This window comes from Urocitellus parryii, chromosome 3 (genome assembly GCF_045843805.1).
Source record: "Urocitellus parryii isolate mUroPar1 chromosome 3, mUroPar1.hap1, whole genome shotgun sequence".
In the NCBI taxonomy this organism is placed as follows: domain Eukaryota; kingdom Metazoa; phylum Chordata; class Mammalia; order Rodentia; family Sciuridae; genus Urocitellus; species Urocitellus parryii.
The window spans coordinates 209,568,249-209,584,135 of record NC_135533.1 but is presented as its reverse complement, the minus strand read 5'-3'; the positions used below and the strand labels follow the sequence as shown (position 1 = coordinate 209,584,135).

General features: G+C 57.5%; 3 protein-coding genes across 4 annotated transcripts in view; all 3 read left to right on the top strand.

The window, feature by feature from the left end:
- Positions 1–157: 157 nt before the first annotated feature.
- LOC144253554 (methylthioribose-1-phosphate isomerase-like) lies at positions 158–6,163 on the top strand. The gene is made up of 6 exons (XM_077795758.1): positions 158–339; positions 425–663; positions 1,403–1,578; positions 2,586–2,762; positions 2,849–3,073; positions 4,904–6,163. The coding sequence occupies exons 1-6, from the start codon at positions 208–210 to the stop codon at positions 5,029–5,031; spliced, it is 1,077 nt and encodes a 358-aa protein (XP_077651884.1). The 5' UTR covers positions 158–207; the 3' UTR covers positions 5,032–6,163.
- Positions 6,164–6,842: 679 nt separating this feature from the next.
- Positions 6,843–10,377, top strand: LOC144253553 (leydig cell tumor 10 kDa protein homolog). 2 transcript variants are annotated; one of them, XM_077795757.1, is made up of 4 exons: positions 6,843–6,966; positions 7,044–7,099; positions 9,233–9,407; positions 9,531–10,377. In XM_077795757.1, the coding sequence occupies exons 1-3, from the start codon at positions 6,870–6,872 to the stop codon at positions 9,371–9,373; spliced, it is 294 nt and encodes a 97-aa protein (XP_077651883.1). In that variant the 5' UTR covers positions 6,843–6,869; the 3' UTR covers positions 9,374–9,407; positions 9,531–10,377. The 2 variants fall into 2 exon arrangements, with proteins under 2 accessions (XP_077651883.1, XP_077651882.1); XM_077795756.1 differs by having other exon boundaries at positions 9,233–10,377.
- A 1,865-nt stretch (positions 10,378–12,242) lies between these two features.
- LOC144253885 (zinc finger SWIM domain-containing protein 4-like) overlaps positions 12,243–15,887 on the top strand; it is a 22,474-nt gene continuing 18,829 nt past the window's right edge. The window contains exon 1 of the mRNA XM_077796544.1: positions 12,243–12,410. Within this exon, the coding sequence (XP_077652670.1) occupies positions 12,243–12,410 (168 nt within the window). The remainder of the gene's footprint in view (positions 12,411–15,887) is intronic.

The following is a 15,887-nucleotide window of genomic DNA, read 5'->3' as shown; positions in this document are numbered from 1 at the left end:
GGCCAGGCGCTCCGCAGACGCTGCGTTTTGGGGTTCCAAGGGGCCGGGTAACTGGCAAGGGGCTGGGGTGGCTTCTGCCACATGGACTCGGGTCTGGGAGTCCCTCGGATAGGGCTGGAATGCGCATGTGCAATCTTCCGGGAGGTCCCGCCCCGCCTGCGCGGTGGCTGCAGCGGCGGTGGCGGCGGTGACGGTGGCGGCGGAGCCATGCCGCTGGAGGCCATCCGCTACTCGCGGGGCTCGCTGCAGATCCTCGACCAGCTGCTGCTGCCCCAGCAGAGCCGCTATGAGGCGGTGGGCTCGGTGACGCAGGCCTGGGAGGCCATCCGCGCCATGAAGGTGGGGCCGCGCGGGACGGCGAGGCTGGGGGCCGGGGAGCGCGCGCCTCTGCAGCCTCTGCAGCCCCTGCCGCCCTGTGCCACAGGTGCGGGGCGCCCCGGCCATCGCCCTGGTGGGCTGCCTCAGCCTCGCCGTGGAGCTCCAGACGGGCGCCGGGGGGCCGGGTCTTGCCCCTCTGGTGGACTTCGTGCGCGACAGGCTGAGCTTCCTCGTGACCGCCCGGCCCACCGCTGTCAACATGGCCCGCGCTGCTCGCGACCTGGCGGACGCCGCAACTCAGGAGGCGGAGCAAGAGGGCGCCACCGAGGAGGCGGTCCGGGAGAGGTAGGGAGCCCTGCGCCGGTCACCCCGGCAACAGACGCTGTTGGCTTTGTGTACGCATTTTACAGATGGGGAAATAGAGGCACGGCATTCAGGTGACGCCGCGGACCTGGGCCCTAGAGCTCTTGACCTCAGCTATGCAAACCCCACCCCTCCCATGCCCAGCTCACCTGTGCCTGTGTGGCTCCCCTGGTTCCCTTGATTTTTGCTTTTGAGGAACTTTGTTTCCGGTCTTCATCCCTTACCTGCCTTCTTCCTTTCTTCCTCTTCCCGGTGGCTCCAACCACACCTGTCTCCTCAGTGTTCCTTGACTAGGCCAGGCTCACTCCTGCCTCAGGGCCTTGGCACATGCACTTGCTACAAGCCAAGTAACCCCAGAGCTTGGGGTTTCAGGTCTCTGCCTTCCCCGACCCCTCTTCATAATACAGCTGGCCCCCTGCTCTCTGTTGGGAATTCTGCTGCCTCCTCCTTCATTTTATCTGCTCATCACCTGCCCCCCCACCCCAGTGTCAGCTCCACAGGGACAGATTTTCATCTTGTTTACTCCTTTGCCCCCTCCCTAGCATTGGCACACCAGAAATAGCGAGCACACACTGTGAGCATAAGGGGTTTGTGCCGGTGGCAGAACGTCCAGCCTCACAAGAGCAAGAGGCCTGAGCAGTAGGCCTCACACAACAGCCCTGGGCAGAGGCGGGACCAGCCTGGACCTGGCAGCTGGCACTAACCCTCCTTGTCGGCCCAGAGTCATCCGCTGCGCCGAGGACATGCTGGAGAAAGACCTCAGAGACAACCGGAGCATCGGGGACCTGGGAGCCCACCACATCCTGGAGCGGGCAGCCCCTGGGGGGGGCAAGGTGACCGTGCTGACCCACTGCAACACTGGGGCACTGGCCACTGCTGGCTACGGCACGGCCCTAGGTGAGTGGTGTCTTCAGGGACAGGAGTGGGCCTTTGTTTTTATTGGATGGAAAAGAAACTCAAACCACTTTATCCACCCAAAACAGTGAATGTAGGTGGTTGGCATCAGGTACAGCTAGACCCAGGGCTCAACCAATGACATAAGGATCCACCTGTCCTGTCCTTAGCTTTGCTCTCCTTTATCTTCATGCTCTGGGGGTTGGCACAGGGGACTCCCAGGGCTCAGATCACAAGAAAAAGAGCCAAGAGTATCAAAACTTTCCTTGTATCTCAAGATTCCTGATAGGATCACCTGCTCTTCCAGGCCCGGTCACTTAATGGGCCTGGACTGAGGCTTATGCCTGGAGAGTGGGTGGGATGTGGACTCCAAAAGGACAGGAGAAGGGAACAGCCTCCCTGCAGGTGAGATCGGGGTGGCTGTGACCAGGAGGGGTGGGCAGTGTCAAGGCGGCAGGCCCCCTTGACGCTCAGGATCCGGGAAGCTTCCTGGCTCTCTGGGCCCCTCCTGTAGTCCTGGAACTCTGGTCTCATAAAGGACTCCTGCCTTTGACTCATCCACTCAACCGGCTGTTTTCGTTTCCGGTGGCACTGGACCTCAGACATGCCAGATACGCGCCCTCCCGCAGCGCCACGTCCCCAGCCCTTGTTATTTTGAGGCAGGGTCTGCTAAGTGCCCAGGCTTGTCCTGAACTTGCAGTCTCCTTCCTCAGCCTCCCAAGCAGCTGGCACTGTGGGCGTGCACCACCATGGCACTCCAGTGCCCTGCTGCAACCAGCATGCATTAAGCACCTGCTGTGTGCTGGGCACTGGAGTCCGAAGGAAATAAAGCAATCAAGGTCTCTGCCCTAGGGAGGCCCCAGGGAAGTGGGAGGGGCCGACTGCGGGAAGGACAAATAGGTGTTAGCAGGGACAGGACTGAGCTTGGTGAGGTTTTGGGGATCCCCTCCCAGCCTAGGCGCCTGCGTCCCTCACCACTGGGCAACCCTGTCCTTCTGCTGCCCCCACAGGTGTGATTCGCTCCCTGTACAACCTGGGCCGCCTGGAGCGCACCTTCTGCACAGAGACGCGGCCCTACAACCAGGGAGCCCGGCTGACAGCCTTTGAGCTGGTTTATGAGCACATCCCCGCCACCCTCATCACCGACAGCATGGCGGCCGCCGCCATGGCGCACCGGGGAGTGTCAGGTCACCGGGCTGCGTGCTGTGGGCAGGTGGGCAGGGCTCGGGGCAGCCAGGACCACGTCACGTGACCCCCAGCCTCTCTCTCCCAGCCGTTGTCGTGGGAGCCGACCGCGTGGTCGCCAACGGTGACACAGCCAACAAAGTGGGCACCTACCAGCTGGCCATTGCCGCCAAGCACCACGGCATCCCCTTCTACGTGGCCGCCCCCAGCTCCTCGTGCGACCTCCACCTGCAGACGGGCCAGGAGATCGTCATTGAGGAGCGGCCCGGCCAGGAGCTGACTGACGTCAACGGGGTCAGGATCGCAGCACCCGGTAAGCTGGGGGCTCAGACAGGAGACGCTGGCACCTGAGCACTTCTGGGGGTGGGTGGCATGTAGGGCATGGGCAGCCTGCTGGGCGGGGGGCACAGGCAGCTCCGTCAAGCCATTCCTTACAGCAGGGCACTCTGAGTTCAGGTGAGAGTTTGCAGTGAGTAACGTGGTGTCCTGTATCCTCTGTGACCTCCTCACTTGAGCGAGAAACAAGAATAGCCCCGCCAGCTGTCTCCGAGGAAACTGAGCCAGGCTGAGGTGTGGCTGTGGTAGGGCCCCAGCCCAGCATGTGGGAGGCCCTGGGTTCCATCCCAGGGCTGCAAAGGAAAAAAAAAAAAATAAGCTACCATTAAAACCTCTTCATAGAAGCCTGTCACCCCAGCGGCTCCGGAGGCTGAGGCAGGAGGATCTCTAGTCAAAGCCAGATTCAGCAATGAGGAGGTGCTAAGCAACTCAGTGAGACCCTGTCTCTAAATAACACAGGGCTGGGGTGTGGCTCAGTGGTCGAGTGCCTCAGAGTTCAGTCCCTAGTAGAGAAGAGAAAAGAACCTCTTCGTAAACTCAGGGACCTTCAGTAAATGAATCCACATGACCTTTAGAAGCATGCAGTCCCTTTAAATATTAGCTCAAGAAATATCAGCAGTTACAGTGATGATCACAAATAGAAAATGATTTTTTCTTTTTCTGTTTGGTGCCGGGATGGAACCCAGGGCCTTGTGCATGCCAGGCAGGTGTTCCACCTACACCCAAGCCCCAGTTTTTTGTTGTTGTTGTTGTTGTTGTTTGTTTGTTTGTTTTTCCATTGGCCTGGGAGTAGCTGAGTGGTAGAGCACTTAGGTTCCAGCCCAAGTGCTAGAGAAAAGGAAAGAAAGAAAAAGACCTCAAGGAGGACAAACGAGGCAAGGCACCTAAGACGACAGGAAACAGTTGTATTTGGCTGCAGCCAGGTTCAGAGGGCACAGCTTTTGCTGTCATCAATCCATTCCCTGAACCCCAAGTTCAGGGAATTTCAGAGTTTTATACCCAGCATGTAAGGGGAGGGGCTCAGAAGTTCACAGTCTGCAGAAGTTCACAGAAAAGCAGCTTTTACTTTCTCTGTTCTGGGCAAGTTAACTCTTCAAGGACCACACCTGAGAAGGGGAGAGCCTCTTTTCCCCTTTCTTCCCTCCCCCTGCCAGCTGTTCCCATGGAGCCCCTTTGTAACTTATCTTAAAAATGTAGACATCTCTGTGAAGCCCAGCTCAAGGCCAGAGGCCTTGTTTGCACATTTCTTCAAAGTACTATACTGGATGCATTTGTGAAAAACTAGTAAGGGGTGTCCAGCACCTGGAGTGCTGGTATCTTCCCGGCCAGTGGCCAAGAAAACAGGGCGACAGGAAAACAGGAAGTTTATCTCCACTGGACTCTTTCACAGAGACTCTTTTGCTGAAAGTCCTAAAATCAGCCATGGGGAAGATTTCTGGAGAGGCCCAGTTAAGACTTTCCAGTGGAGAAAGGGGTGCCACTTCAGAACAGGGCTAGGTCCTGAGGTTCTTTCCCACCCCGGCTTGACGGGCTGCGCCGCACCCTGCGGGTCTGAGGTTCCTGATGAAGCTCCACGGTGGCCAGAGGTGGCGGAGGCGCGTGAGGCCGTGAAGCTGCCTGCCTGGGCTGGACGGTCCGAGAATGGAGGGGTCTGACCTTGTCACAGGTGCACTGCCCCAGCCTTCCTGCGCTTCAGGGGCGAGGACTCTCAGATTCTCAAGAATCACCGTGATGGACACAGGTGACAAGAGCCTGGGAATGTCCACGGCACCACATCCTCCCTCCACACCTCCCTCTCTCCCTGCAGGAATTGAGGTTTGGAACCCGGCCTTTGACGTCACCCCCCATGACCTCATCACGGGCGGCATCGTCACCGAGCTGGGTGTCTTCGCCCCGGCCGAGCTCCGGACGGCCCTGAGCACCTCGGTCTCCTAGCGGAGGGACCCCAGACGGACCGGATGGAACCACCTCAGCCTTCTACCTTGCCCATGTCTCTCAGGTTTTATAATAAATTGATCGAGTGGCCTACCCAAAACTGACCTTCCCCCGGTTCTCTCTAGAGCAGGGAGAGCGGTCAGGGCCTTGCACAGCTCTTCAGAACCCAGCAGCAGGCTGGGGTGGTGGCTCAGTGGTAGAGCACCTGCCTAGCATGTGCGAGGCACTGGGTTCGATTCTCAGCACCACATATAAATAAATAAAATAACGGTCCATTGACAACTAAAAGATATTTTAAAAAAGAACCCAGGAGCTGCAACTAAGCTGCCCAATTTCAAATCCCAGCTCTATCTCTTTCTCCACTGTGTTATCTTGGGCAAGTCGCTTCACCTCTCTGTGCCTTTCCTCAATTATAAGATGGGGCTGATACTAGTACCTCCCTTAAGTAAGTAGCGTAACACCTACTTACTTAAACGACTCCCCAAAACCTTAGTAATTAAGAGAAATAATATTTTAATACAATTTTTTTCTTTTTCTTTTTTCTTTTTTTTCGGGGGGGATAGATACCAGGAATTGAACTCTGAGCCACATCCCCAGCCCTTTTTTTTTTTTTTTTTTAGAGCCAGGGTCGCACTGAGTTGCTTAGTACCTCACTCAAGTGGCTGAGGCTGGCTTTGAACTCATCCTCGTAGTCCCCCAAGCCACTGGGACTACAGGCGTGTACCACCACGCCCCGCCTAATGCAGTATTTTTCTCTTTTAAAAGAATTAGGCAGCTGGACACAGGGCCACACACCATAAGCCCAGCATCTTGGGAGGCTGAGGCAGGAGGATCGAGAGTTGAAAGCCAGCCTCAGCAATTTAGTGAGGCACTAAGCAACTCAGCGAGACCCTGTATCTAAATAAAATATGAAAAAGGGCTAGAGATGTTGTTCAGTGGTTGAGTGCCCTGGGTTCAATTCCCAGTTACAAAAAAAAAAAAAAAAAAAGAATGTAAAAATAATTCCATGGTTCCAAGATTTTAAATAAAGAATTTAACCTTATATTTGCCATTTGAGTTTACTCTCCTCATGCCTGATACCAGCTATGGTTCCAATAAAACTTGATTTACAAAATCAGGCAGCCATTCTACACGCTATAGTTGAATGTGGTGAATTTTATTTGTTTTTGTTTTTTGGGGGAATAGGGTGCTGGGATTGAACCCTCACACACAGCAGGCAAGTGTTCTAGCATAACCACATCCCCAGCCCCGGCCTTACTGGGGATTGAGCAGAATCCAACCAGCTTTTTTTTTTTCCCCCTTTCAGTCAAGCTCTCCCTAAATTGCCCAGATGGACCTTCTGGAATTTGCGATCTTCCTACCTCAGGCTTCCAAGTGGGTGGGATTACTGGCGGGTGCCATGCGCCTGGTTTAAGATGGTTTAAAACATTGAAAGGATTCTTGGGGGGGCTCGGGTGTGACTCAGAGCTTCTGCTTAGCCTGCAAGAATCCCTGGGTCCTATCCCCAGCACTGCAAAGAAAAAAAAAAAAAAAAAAAAATATATATATATATATATATAATCATGATCACTGAAGTTTTTGTCACCCCTTACATTTTCCATGCCTGGCCTCACCCTAATCCGGGCTTCTATGTATAAAGAGCATAAAATGATGCGCCTTTTAGGAAGCACTCGTAATGTTGGCCTTACACACTGGGAACTGTTGGCGAGTGGTAGGATTGACAGCTCCTGGGGAGCCACGCTATATCCCGTGAGCCCTTGCGCCCTCTGGCCCCCAGGTGCCGAGCTCCTTCCGGTTACGACTGGCCGAGGCCTCGCCCCTTCCGGCGGTGCCCGATCATGGCGCAGGGGCAGCGCAAGTTTCAGGCGCAGAAGCCGGCGAAGAGTAAAACTGCAGCGGCGGCCTCGGAGCGGAACCGCGGGCCGCGGAAAGGAGGTGAGAAGCGGGGCCGGGAAGGGCGGGGAGAGCTGGGCTCAGGACCCTCCGGCCTCATGCCACCGCGTCTTTCCCAGGTCGCGTTATCGCCCCCAAGAAGGCGCGCGTCGTGCAGCAGCGGAAGCTCAAGAAGGTGAGCGGGGCCAGCGAGCGGCGGCGGGTGGAGCCGGCGGGCGACCTGAGGTGGCTCCCAGGGAGCGTCGAGGGCCCGGGAGAAGGCCCGGCCTCGGAGCCTCTGCGTCCTCTCTGGCGCGGGGAGTGAGAAACGCGCCTCGCGTTCTGCAGGCCTGGAAGCAGCGAGGCCTGGAACGAGGAGCCTTCCCAGCCCGCCGGCTGCGGGGTGCAGAACCCCGGCCTTGCCAGGAGGCAGCGCTGGGTGCAGATCTCGGCTCCGGCGACGAGCAGTAGCTCCTCGCTATTGGCCTTTTACCTGTGAGCCGCCCTAGTAAGGGCACCGCCTTCCCGGCGCTGAGAGCCCTGCGGGGCGACAGGGGTGCACGGCCTCGGTTCGCGTTGTCTTTTTTTCCCTGGTACCAGGAATTTAACTCAGGGGCGCTTAACCACGGAGCCACACCCCCAGCCCTTTTTAGTTTTTGAGACAGGGGCCTCACTAAGTTGCTGAGGCTGGCTTTGAACTTGCAACGTTCCCACCTCAGCCTCCCGAACCACCCGAACCGATCGGACTACAGGCCTGCGCCACCACGCCCAGGCTTTTTGTGCTAGTCTTGAAGTGTAGCCGTTCTGTGTAAGTGGGTAGGGTTGAGCTGATGGAGAAGTTGGAAGGAGATTCAGGTGTGTTTTGTCGGCAGCAGACGTGGATTTGAATTGTAGCCCACACTCACTAGTCTCGTCACCTTGAGCAAATCATTAGTCTCCCCAGAGTGTGATTCTTTAAAAACAGGGTACCTAACCCCCAACCCAAGCACAGTGGCTGGCCCCTTTAATCCTCGCTATTGTGGAGGCTGAGAGAGGAGGATGAAGGCTAGTCATAGTACCTTAGAGGAAGGCTGGGCTTGCACTTGGTGGCAGAGTGCTTGCCTAGCATTTAAGAAGCCCTGGGTTCCTTGACCAGCCCCAGTGGGAAGAGAAAACCTGGGTAGAAGTGGTCTGCGTATCTCTGTGGGGGGTGGGTAGGAGTTTCAAGTACATCCCAGACTCCGAGTGTCCAAAAGAGCTCCTGATGCATCTTTCCCGTCCCCCTCCTCCCCACCCATGGTCCTGGAGTCTTATCTCACGACATCCTATTCCCGCTTCTCTCCATCCCTTTAGAATTGGTCTGGGATCCACCCACTTCCCATCCATGTCACCTCCCAACTGGACTTCGTGGTCACCCCCTGCCAGGTCTCCTGGCTTCCACCCTTTCCCCACAGCCACCACAGCAGCCCTAGGGAGCCTGTCCCTGCTCTGCCCAGAACCCCCTTCACAGGAAAAGCCCAGGTCCTCACCTCAGCCAGAAGGGCCCTGCCCATCTCTCCTCCCCTCTTCCCCCTCCCTCCCTCTGGAGAGTCCCTTACTCATCCCTTAGTGACTCCTTGTCCACTTTGGAACTTCACTCTGGCTGCTTTCCCTGCCTGGACTCTTTCCCTGGGAATCTGCATGGCTCCCTTCCCTTCTGCAGGTGGCTTTAGTGACACCTTCCCTGATGGCAGCGTCACCTCCCCATCATCTCTGATTCTGCACAGCAGCACTTAGTAGCATTTAAAAGTCTAATGCACCATGTCACTGAGACTAATTTCTTCCACACGTTTGCATTGAATATTGGCTCCACGTGGGCAGGGATTTTTCCACATCTTGTTCACTCTCCTTTCCCCTGTACCTGAGCACGCGGTCAGCCACCCTGGTGGTGGTGGTCATGGTGTTGGAACTTGTGTAGGTAGGGAAGGTGCAGTTTGAGGGTGGTGATTCAGCCAGACTGGTTCACGTCCCCATTCAGAGCCTCAGTCACCTTCAGCAAAGCAGAGATGACATGGGATAGGAGGGTCATCTGAGGTCAGAGGCTTTGGGCACCCATGTGGCTTGGGGATCCCCGGCAAGGACCTCCTTGCTACATAGCCTCAGTTTCCCCATCTATAAAGTGGACATGAACAGAGGTACAGATGTGAGAAAGTTGAGCATTTAGGCCCCAAAGTGGGTGGGTGAGACTTAGGTCCAGACTCCCAGGCCGGTGCCAGGTGAGGGGAGACCTGCCGACCCAGCTCTGAGGGCTCTGGGCAGGAGAGTGGCAGCCCGGCTTCCCCACCTCGGGTTTCTCTGGTTGCCTCCTCAGGACCTGGAGGTTGGGATTCGGAAGAAGATCGAACACGACGTGGTGATGAAAGCGAGCTCCAGTCTGCCCAAGAGGCTGGCACTGCTGCGGGCCCCAGCCAAGAAGAAGGGGGCCTCTGCCACCTCCAGGAAACCCTCCTGAGGCCCCAGCCCCACTGCACCCCGCAGGCGGCACCGTAGGCAGAGGGTCCTGTCCCCAGCTCCGGGTGGCACCGACTTGAGGGGGCACCATAGCATGCAGGTGGACCTCCCAGGGCACCAAGAAAGGGGTGTGCTCAGCTGCCTCTGTCCCGTGCCAGGGCCCCGTCTCCACTGCTGAACCCCAGAACAATAAACCTGGCTTGGCCTACCTCCTGTCAGCCCTCCTGCCAGCGGGTGGTGCCCACCGGGCTCCACTGAAGACCTGTCCTGTCCTGCTCATCCCAGATGATGGTGCTCTGCACATGGAGCTGCGAGGGCTCTTGTGCTTACTGAGACCCTAGGTGACTCTGGTCATTTCCTCTGTCTGCCCAGCCATTCCTCAGCCCTGGGGACACAGCCAACGAGGAGCCACCTTGTAAGGTCCCAATGCCAATCAGCCCTGCCCCCATAAAGCATTGCCTGTGGGCAGGCACTGTAGGTCACCGCAACTGGCGGGATGCCCAGGTTGGTCATGGCCTTGATGTTCCAGCTGGAACCTGCAGCTGTCCCCGGCACTGTCACTTGACCACAGTCTCCCTGTCCATCCTGGGGCCCTTCCACCTGCATTGGTACTCAGGTCTGCTGGACTGGACTGCCTGTGTCCGCAGGGCACTGGCCTGGTCACTGCCCTTTTCTCCTGTGGCTGTGGTCTGTGTGACACTGAACTGTGGCCTTTGGGGAATGGGGCCTGTGGACACAGATGGCTGTGCCCCCATGGCCCATGCTTTCCTGACCGCCCCATTCCTCCCTCCAAGGAGTTGGCGTCACCAGTGGATGTCCCTAAGGACTTAAGCATATGGATAGTGGCTCCCAAAAATCCACGTGTGTAGGTGGTCCCCAGGGTATTGCTATTGGAGGTGCTGTGAACCTTAAAGAGTAGAGACGGGCTGGGGCTCAGTAGTCCAGCACTTGCCCAGCACCTGTGAGGCCTACGTCCAAATAAATAAAATGTGTTGTGTTCATCAACTAAGATTAATTTGGTTTTTAAAAAAGTAGGGGCTGGGGTCGTGGCTCAGTGGTAGAGCGCTCGCCTAGCACATTGCAAAGCCCTGGGTTTGATCCTCAGCACCACATAAAATAAAGGTATTTAGAAAAAAAGTAGAGCATGCTGGGAGGTCCTTGGGTCACTGGAGAGACGTGCCTTCAGGAGCCTGTGGGACCCTAACTTCCTGTCTTTGTGAGCAGTTGCTCTTACACATGTCCCCTGTGTCCCCTCCCACTGCCATCTGGCACCCTCACCACAGGCCCAAAGCAGTGAGGCCCCCTGGTCTTGGGCTGAAATGAAGCTTCATAAATGATAGTGGGGGGTGCTCACTAGCAGCCCAGCACTGGGTGTGATGTCCCCAATCCACCCCAGCCAGAGACTTGAAAAGAGAAAACAGGTGTTCACGCAAATACCTGTGCACAGGTGATTCTAGTAGGATTATTTACAACAGCCCAAAGGTGTGGAGGAGCAGAGGGGGTCTGGCCACACAGTGGAGTGTTGTTTTGCTTTGAAGAAGGGCGAAGTGCTGCTGCAGACCATGGCACAGTGACCAGTGAGAGGCCAGACAGGAGAGGCCGCAGAGTGTGGTTCTGTTGGTAGGAAACTTCCAGAACAGAAAAGTCTACAGGGACAGAAACATCGGGGGACAGGGTCTTCTTTTAGGGGATGGAAATGTTCTGGGTCCAGGTAGAGGTCATTGTGCACATTGCGGTGACGAGTTTTGCCAGGTGTAGTGGCGCACGCCTTTGATCCCAAGGGCTCAGGCGGCTGAGGCAGGAGGATGGCGAGTTCGAAGCCAGCCTCAGCCACTCAGTGAAGCAGGAAGCAATTCAGTGAGACCTTGTCTCCACAGTTTTTTAAAGGGGAGCGGGCTGTGGCTGTGGCTGTGGCTCAGTGGTTCAGTGTCCATGGGTTCAATCAGTCCTTGGTACCAAAAAAGAAGTGTATGTGAATTTTACATCCAAAAAGTGGGGGGAAGAAAATTTTCACAAACGAGAAAATCCTGGCTCAACATATTTTTAAATATTTGTTTAGCTGTAGGTGGACACAATGCCTTTATGTTTATATGGTGCTGAGGAGCAAACCCAGTGCCTCCCATGTATGCCCCAGCCCCAGCCCGACTCCACCTCTTCAAGAAGTGAAGTTTTGGCTGGGGCTGGAGCTCAGCAGAAGAGCGCCCGCCTGGCACGCGTGGGGCACGGGTTCGGTCCTCAGCACCTTATGCAAATAAATAAAATAAAGGAATCGCGTCCAGCTACAGCTAAAAAAAAAAATGTAAAAAGAAAGAAAGAAATGAAGTTGTGGCAGCAGCGCCCACTCAGACGGGGAGGCCCCAGTTGGAGTTTCCCGTCTCCCACCTTCTGCTTCTGCGGCAGGAGGCGGCTGGAGGAGAGCCGGGCACGGGGCACGGGGGCGGGGGGGGGGCGGGGAGGGCTGGGGGGGGCCGCTGAGCCTCCCGCAGGGGACCAGGGCCCTCACCTGTGCCCAGCTCAGCAGCGAGTGACATCTGCCCTTGGCGGCGGGCTCTTGGAGCACTCAGAATTCGTTCTGTGCCCGTCTCTGCCCTGGGCAGAGCTCAGAACTGACTCTAGTGAGAACAGGACACAAGCCCCACCCCAGCCTGTGTCCCCTGGAGACCACCCTCCTCCCCGCCTTGGCCCACGGCCTTTGCATCTGGAATTTCAGCCCCTGACTGCCCTTCCCAGATGTCCCCTGGAGCAGCCTGCCCTGTCCCCTGCCCTGGTAGGGGCCTTTCTGAGTTTCTGCTTCCGTCTGTTTTTGTTGCGTGTGCTGGGGTGGCACCCGGGGCCGCACGCAGAGCACGCAGGTCCCCTGTCTCAGGCTCATGCGGTCTTGGTGGTGGCTGTTGGCTGCTCATGCGGTCTTGGTGGTGGCAGGTGTGCTGGGGCGGGCGCAGCCCTCCTTTCTACGAGGACAGCCCGGCTTCAGGAGCCGGTCCTGCGCGGCGGGCGGGGGCGGGCCCACGGGCGCGCCCTCTGCACAGCCGTCGCGGGTACCGCGCCACTGGCCGTCTGAACCCCCCCATAACTCCGGCTGGAGCCGCGGAGCCACACGTCGTCCTTCTAACCCACTGGGCTCCAGACTTCGGGGCCTGGGACGCTGCAGGGCCACCTCCGACCCACGGGGAGCCGGTGGCCTGGGCGCCTGCGCTTCACACCCTGGACCCGCGAACGGCCGCGCCTCCGGCTCGGGCCCTTTGAAGCGCTGGGGCGTCTGCCGGCTCCGCGGGAGTTAAATTAAAACTTAACACGTTCGCATCTTCCCATGCCTTTGAGAGTCACCGTCTTTTGAGAACTATCTTTCCACCTTCCAGTCTGAAGAGGAAAGAGCCACGACAGGCTGCAGCCTGGTGCCATCTGGCACCTGCCTGCGCCACCAGGAGGCGCCTAGGCTGGAGGCCAGGGCCGCCCACAGGCTGGCGCGCGGGCGGGCCAGAGAGCCCTGAAAATTGGCTCCTTTTGTGTCTCCGCCACCAGCCCCTGGGAGGAGGAAGGACCTCGGGGGCAAAAGAGCTTTCGGGAGCTACAGGTAGGGAGTCTGGAATGTGGACCCACCTGTTTGTCCCCCTTCGCCTGCCCCCCTGGCCCCAGCCTCATTTTCCCATCCTTTCCCTGGACCTCCCCCCACCAGGACTTCCACCTGCCCACAAGCCCCCCTTTAGCACCGGACCCCAGACTCCAAAACCCCACTCCTCAAGTTCTACACCATATTTTCGCCACCGAGCTGTGTGACCTTTAGCAAGTGTCTAACTCTCTGAGCCTCAGTTGTCCCATCTGTTAAATGGAGAGCCCAACACCCTGTCCTTGTGTGGACTCAGCAGCCTGAAGGACTTGGGACTCGCTGATGTAACTGGGTACAGCCCTTGGGTGCTGGAGGATGGGGCAAGGAGACGCCAGGGCTGTCATTAAATGTGAGTTTTCAGACCCAATTTTTCTCACTCAGCCCTCTTCCTGCACCTCCCCGGGGCCTGGAATGCCCGTTTCCTGGCCAGGCCCTGATTCTCGCACGTGAACTTGTGTTTGGAGAGGAAGGAAGGGACGCAGGCAGCTCTTGCTTGCCAGCCAGCCATCTCCACCAGGAAGCAAGTGACTGACGGGCTGGTTTCCTGCTGCGTCAGCAGGGGTTCGGGGTGCAGGGGGCTGGACTCTCAGAGAAGTGGGGTGGCATGTCCTGAGCCAAAGGTCCGGGTCCCCTCCCTCGTCCGAGCCTCCAGGAAGCCCCATTTCCATTCCGTGGGTCAGGTCGAGAGAGGACACACGTGGTTTTGGGGTCAGGAGCTGCACATGCCTAGACAGTGAGCTCACGCCGCGGCAGGGATGAATGTGGCTTCCATTTCCCAAAGCCAGAGCTCGCCGGCTGCCCGGAGACCGAGGGAGCGAGTGTCTGGGACCCACGCCTCACCAGTCCCCCACTCTCCTCCCCTGAAGCTCTGCCTGGAAGGAGGCCGACTTGAAATAAGCCTAGAGACTCCATCCTGCGGACTCCCTACCTCCCAGGGGCCTTTGGACATCCCACATTCTCCCAGGATTACTGTGTGGCCTTGGGCAGTTTCCCAGCCCTCTCTGAGCATCTTTTCCCTCACCCATAGAATCAGGGGATGAGAGCCCAGTGTTCCTGTTTCCCAAACTCTGCTCAGGCGCTTCCCTCTCCTGCTGTGGGCCCAGGGCAAGTCATTCTGTCAGCCCCCTGCCCCCTTCCCTGTCCAGCAAAGGTGGCAGTGAGCCTTTGGGATGGGCTGGCCCCCATGGGGCTGTGCTGCCAATGTGAATACAGACTGCGTTTCAGAGTCGTGGGTCTTTCTGTGTCCCCGACTTCTGGCATGGGAGACGGGGTGTCCCGATTAGAGGACAGAGCACCCTCAGCCCATGACACCCTTCTCTGTTCTCTTAGGACCAACCCGCTGGCCTAGGGTGCCCTCAGGACACCACCGTGCCCCCTGGAGGGCAAGGACGGGCTGGCTGTCACACAGCCTGGTGGGTGCTGGAAGCCAGGCCTAGATTGTTTGGAGGGGATCTGCCAGGTCCCCCGCCTCCCACTCCTGACTCCCTCCCACGTGGCCCCAGGTCGGGGGTGAGGCTCACCCATGCCAGGCACACACCCGCACACCCGCACCCGCACCCCGGCTCCTGCAACCTCCGACTCCACACAGCCCCACCTGGCTTCCACCTGGCTCGCCCTTCCTGCTGGGTGACCTCAGGCCCGCCAAGCCTCAGTTTCCTCCTCTGGGAGATGGTGACGCTCCCCACTGGCCAGTGCCTTTGGAAAACCAAACTCCATCACCCATCTCAACAGGGACAGCACCGCACGAGTGGCGGCCTCTGTGGTCGACCCACGCAGGCCCTGGCTTCTCCCGACAGCGAAGTCCAGTAGAAACAGTGCAGCCAGGTTGAATGTCCTGACGCCACGTGAAACTCAGCAGGGGGCTAGACCTAACAATGTATGACGTTTAGCCACCATCTCAACGTTTAACCAGTATTTTAATATGTGTGTGTGTGTGTGTGTGTGTGTGTGTGTGTGTGTGTACCCTTTCAGGACGGGGGATTGGAACCCAGGGCAAGTGCTCCACCACTGAGCACTTTGCGCTAGCCCCACCTTAAAGTTTCTGAGACCTCTGGTGGCCACTGCCACCCCAGGCTGGTCAGAGGGAAGTGTCCATATGGAGGGGAGAGTCAGGCCTCTGAGGGGCGGGCTTGAGGTCTTCCTGCTGGTTCTTGGAGGAGCTGTAGACTGAGTGCCTACTGTATGCATTCCAGGTGCTGCAGAGAGGAACTCCAGCCTCCTGGGGCTCACAGTCAGGAGCGAGACAGAAATTAGCCTCAGGAATAGACAGACAGATCCACGATAATGGAGAGAAGAGGGAGGAAGGTTCTCTGAGACCATGAGCTGGGGATGGGAACGACCCACAGAAGATAAGGCTGCTTTCCAGGCCAGAGGTGGTGGCCTGAACAAGCTGAGTTGGGAAGTGGTGGGATTTGACATGTATTACACGGAATGAAATGGCCACTTTTACAGATCGAAAATGAGGAATTTCATATGATTCAACATATTATTTAGGAAGTAGAAAGGATTGGGGAGTATCCTAGCTTGAAGCTCAAGGAATGGTCTACAGACCTCCTAAGTGAGCCCGGTTTCAGGAGAGAGGGTCTGCAGCCCACATAAACTCTACAAGGAAGGCTGCGACCCACAGCCCTCCTCCCGAAGCATCAAAACGACCCGGAGCCCAGAGAGGTTGAGTGATTTTCCTGGGGGTCATACAGCCCGGAGAGAAGAGAGGCTGAGCTGTTGCCCAGGATCCCACCGCTCTGTCTAGCTCCTGGCTGGCTTATGTTGATTGTCCCCATGCGGCGCCCGGAAGCGACCCTCAGTAAACAAAGCCGTGTGTGGGCGCAGCCCCAGCTGCCCCGGGCGCACTGTCCAGCCGGAGGGGGGCGGGGGAGGAATGTTGTGAATGAACCCAGGGCCCGCCCCG

Bases quoted from the DNA above. Each gene is read 5' to 3' on its own strand.
- LOC144253554 (XM_077795758.1), top strand. From the start codon at position 208: ATGCCGCTGGAGGCCATCCGCTACTCGCGGGGCTCGCTGCAGATCCTC. The intron at 664-1,402 runs GTAGGGAGCCCT...TTGTCGGCCCAG, and splicing joins GAGGAGGCGGTCCGGGAGAG to AGTCATCCGCTGCGCCGAGG. The intron at 1,579-2,585 runs GTGAGTGGTGTC...CTGCCCCCACAG, and splicing joins TGGCTACGGCACGGCCCTAG to GTGTGATTCGCTCCCTGTAC.
- LOC144253553 (XM_077795757.1), top strand. From the start codon at position 6,870: ATGGCGCAGGGGCAGCGCAAGTTTCAGGCGCAGAAGCCGGCGAAGAGT. The intron at 6,967-7,043 runs GTGAGAAGCGGG...CGTCTTTCCCAG, and splicing joins CCGCGGGCCGCGGAAAGGAG to GTCGCGTTATCGCCCCCAAG. The intron at 7,100-9,232 runs GTGAGCGGGGCC...TTGCCTCCTCAG, and splicing joins AGCAGCGGAAGCTCAAGAAG to GACCTGGAGGTTGGGATTCG.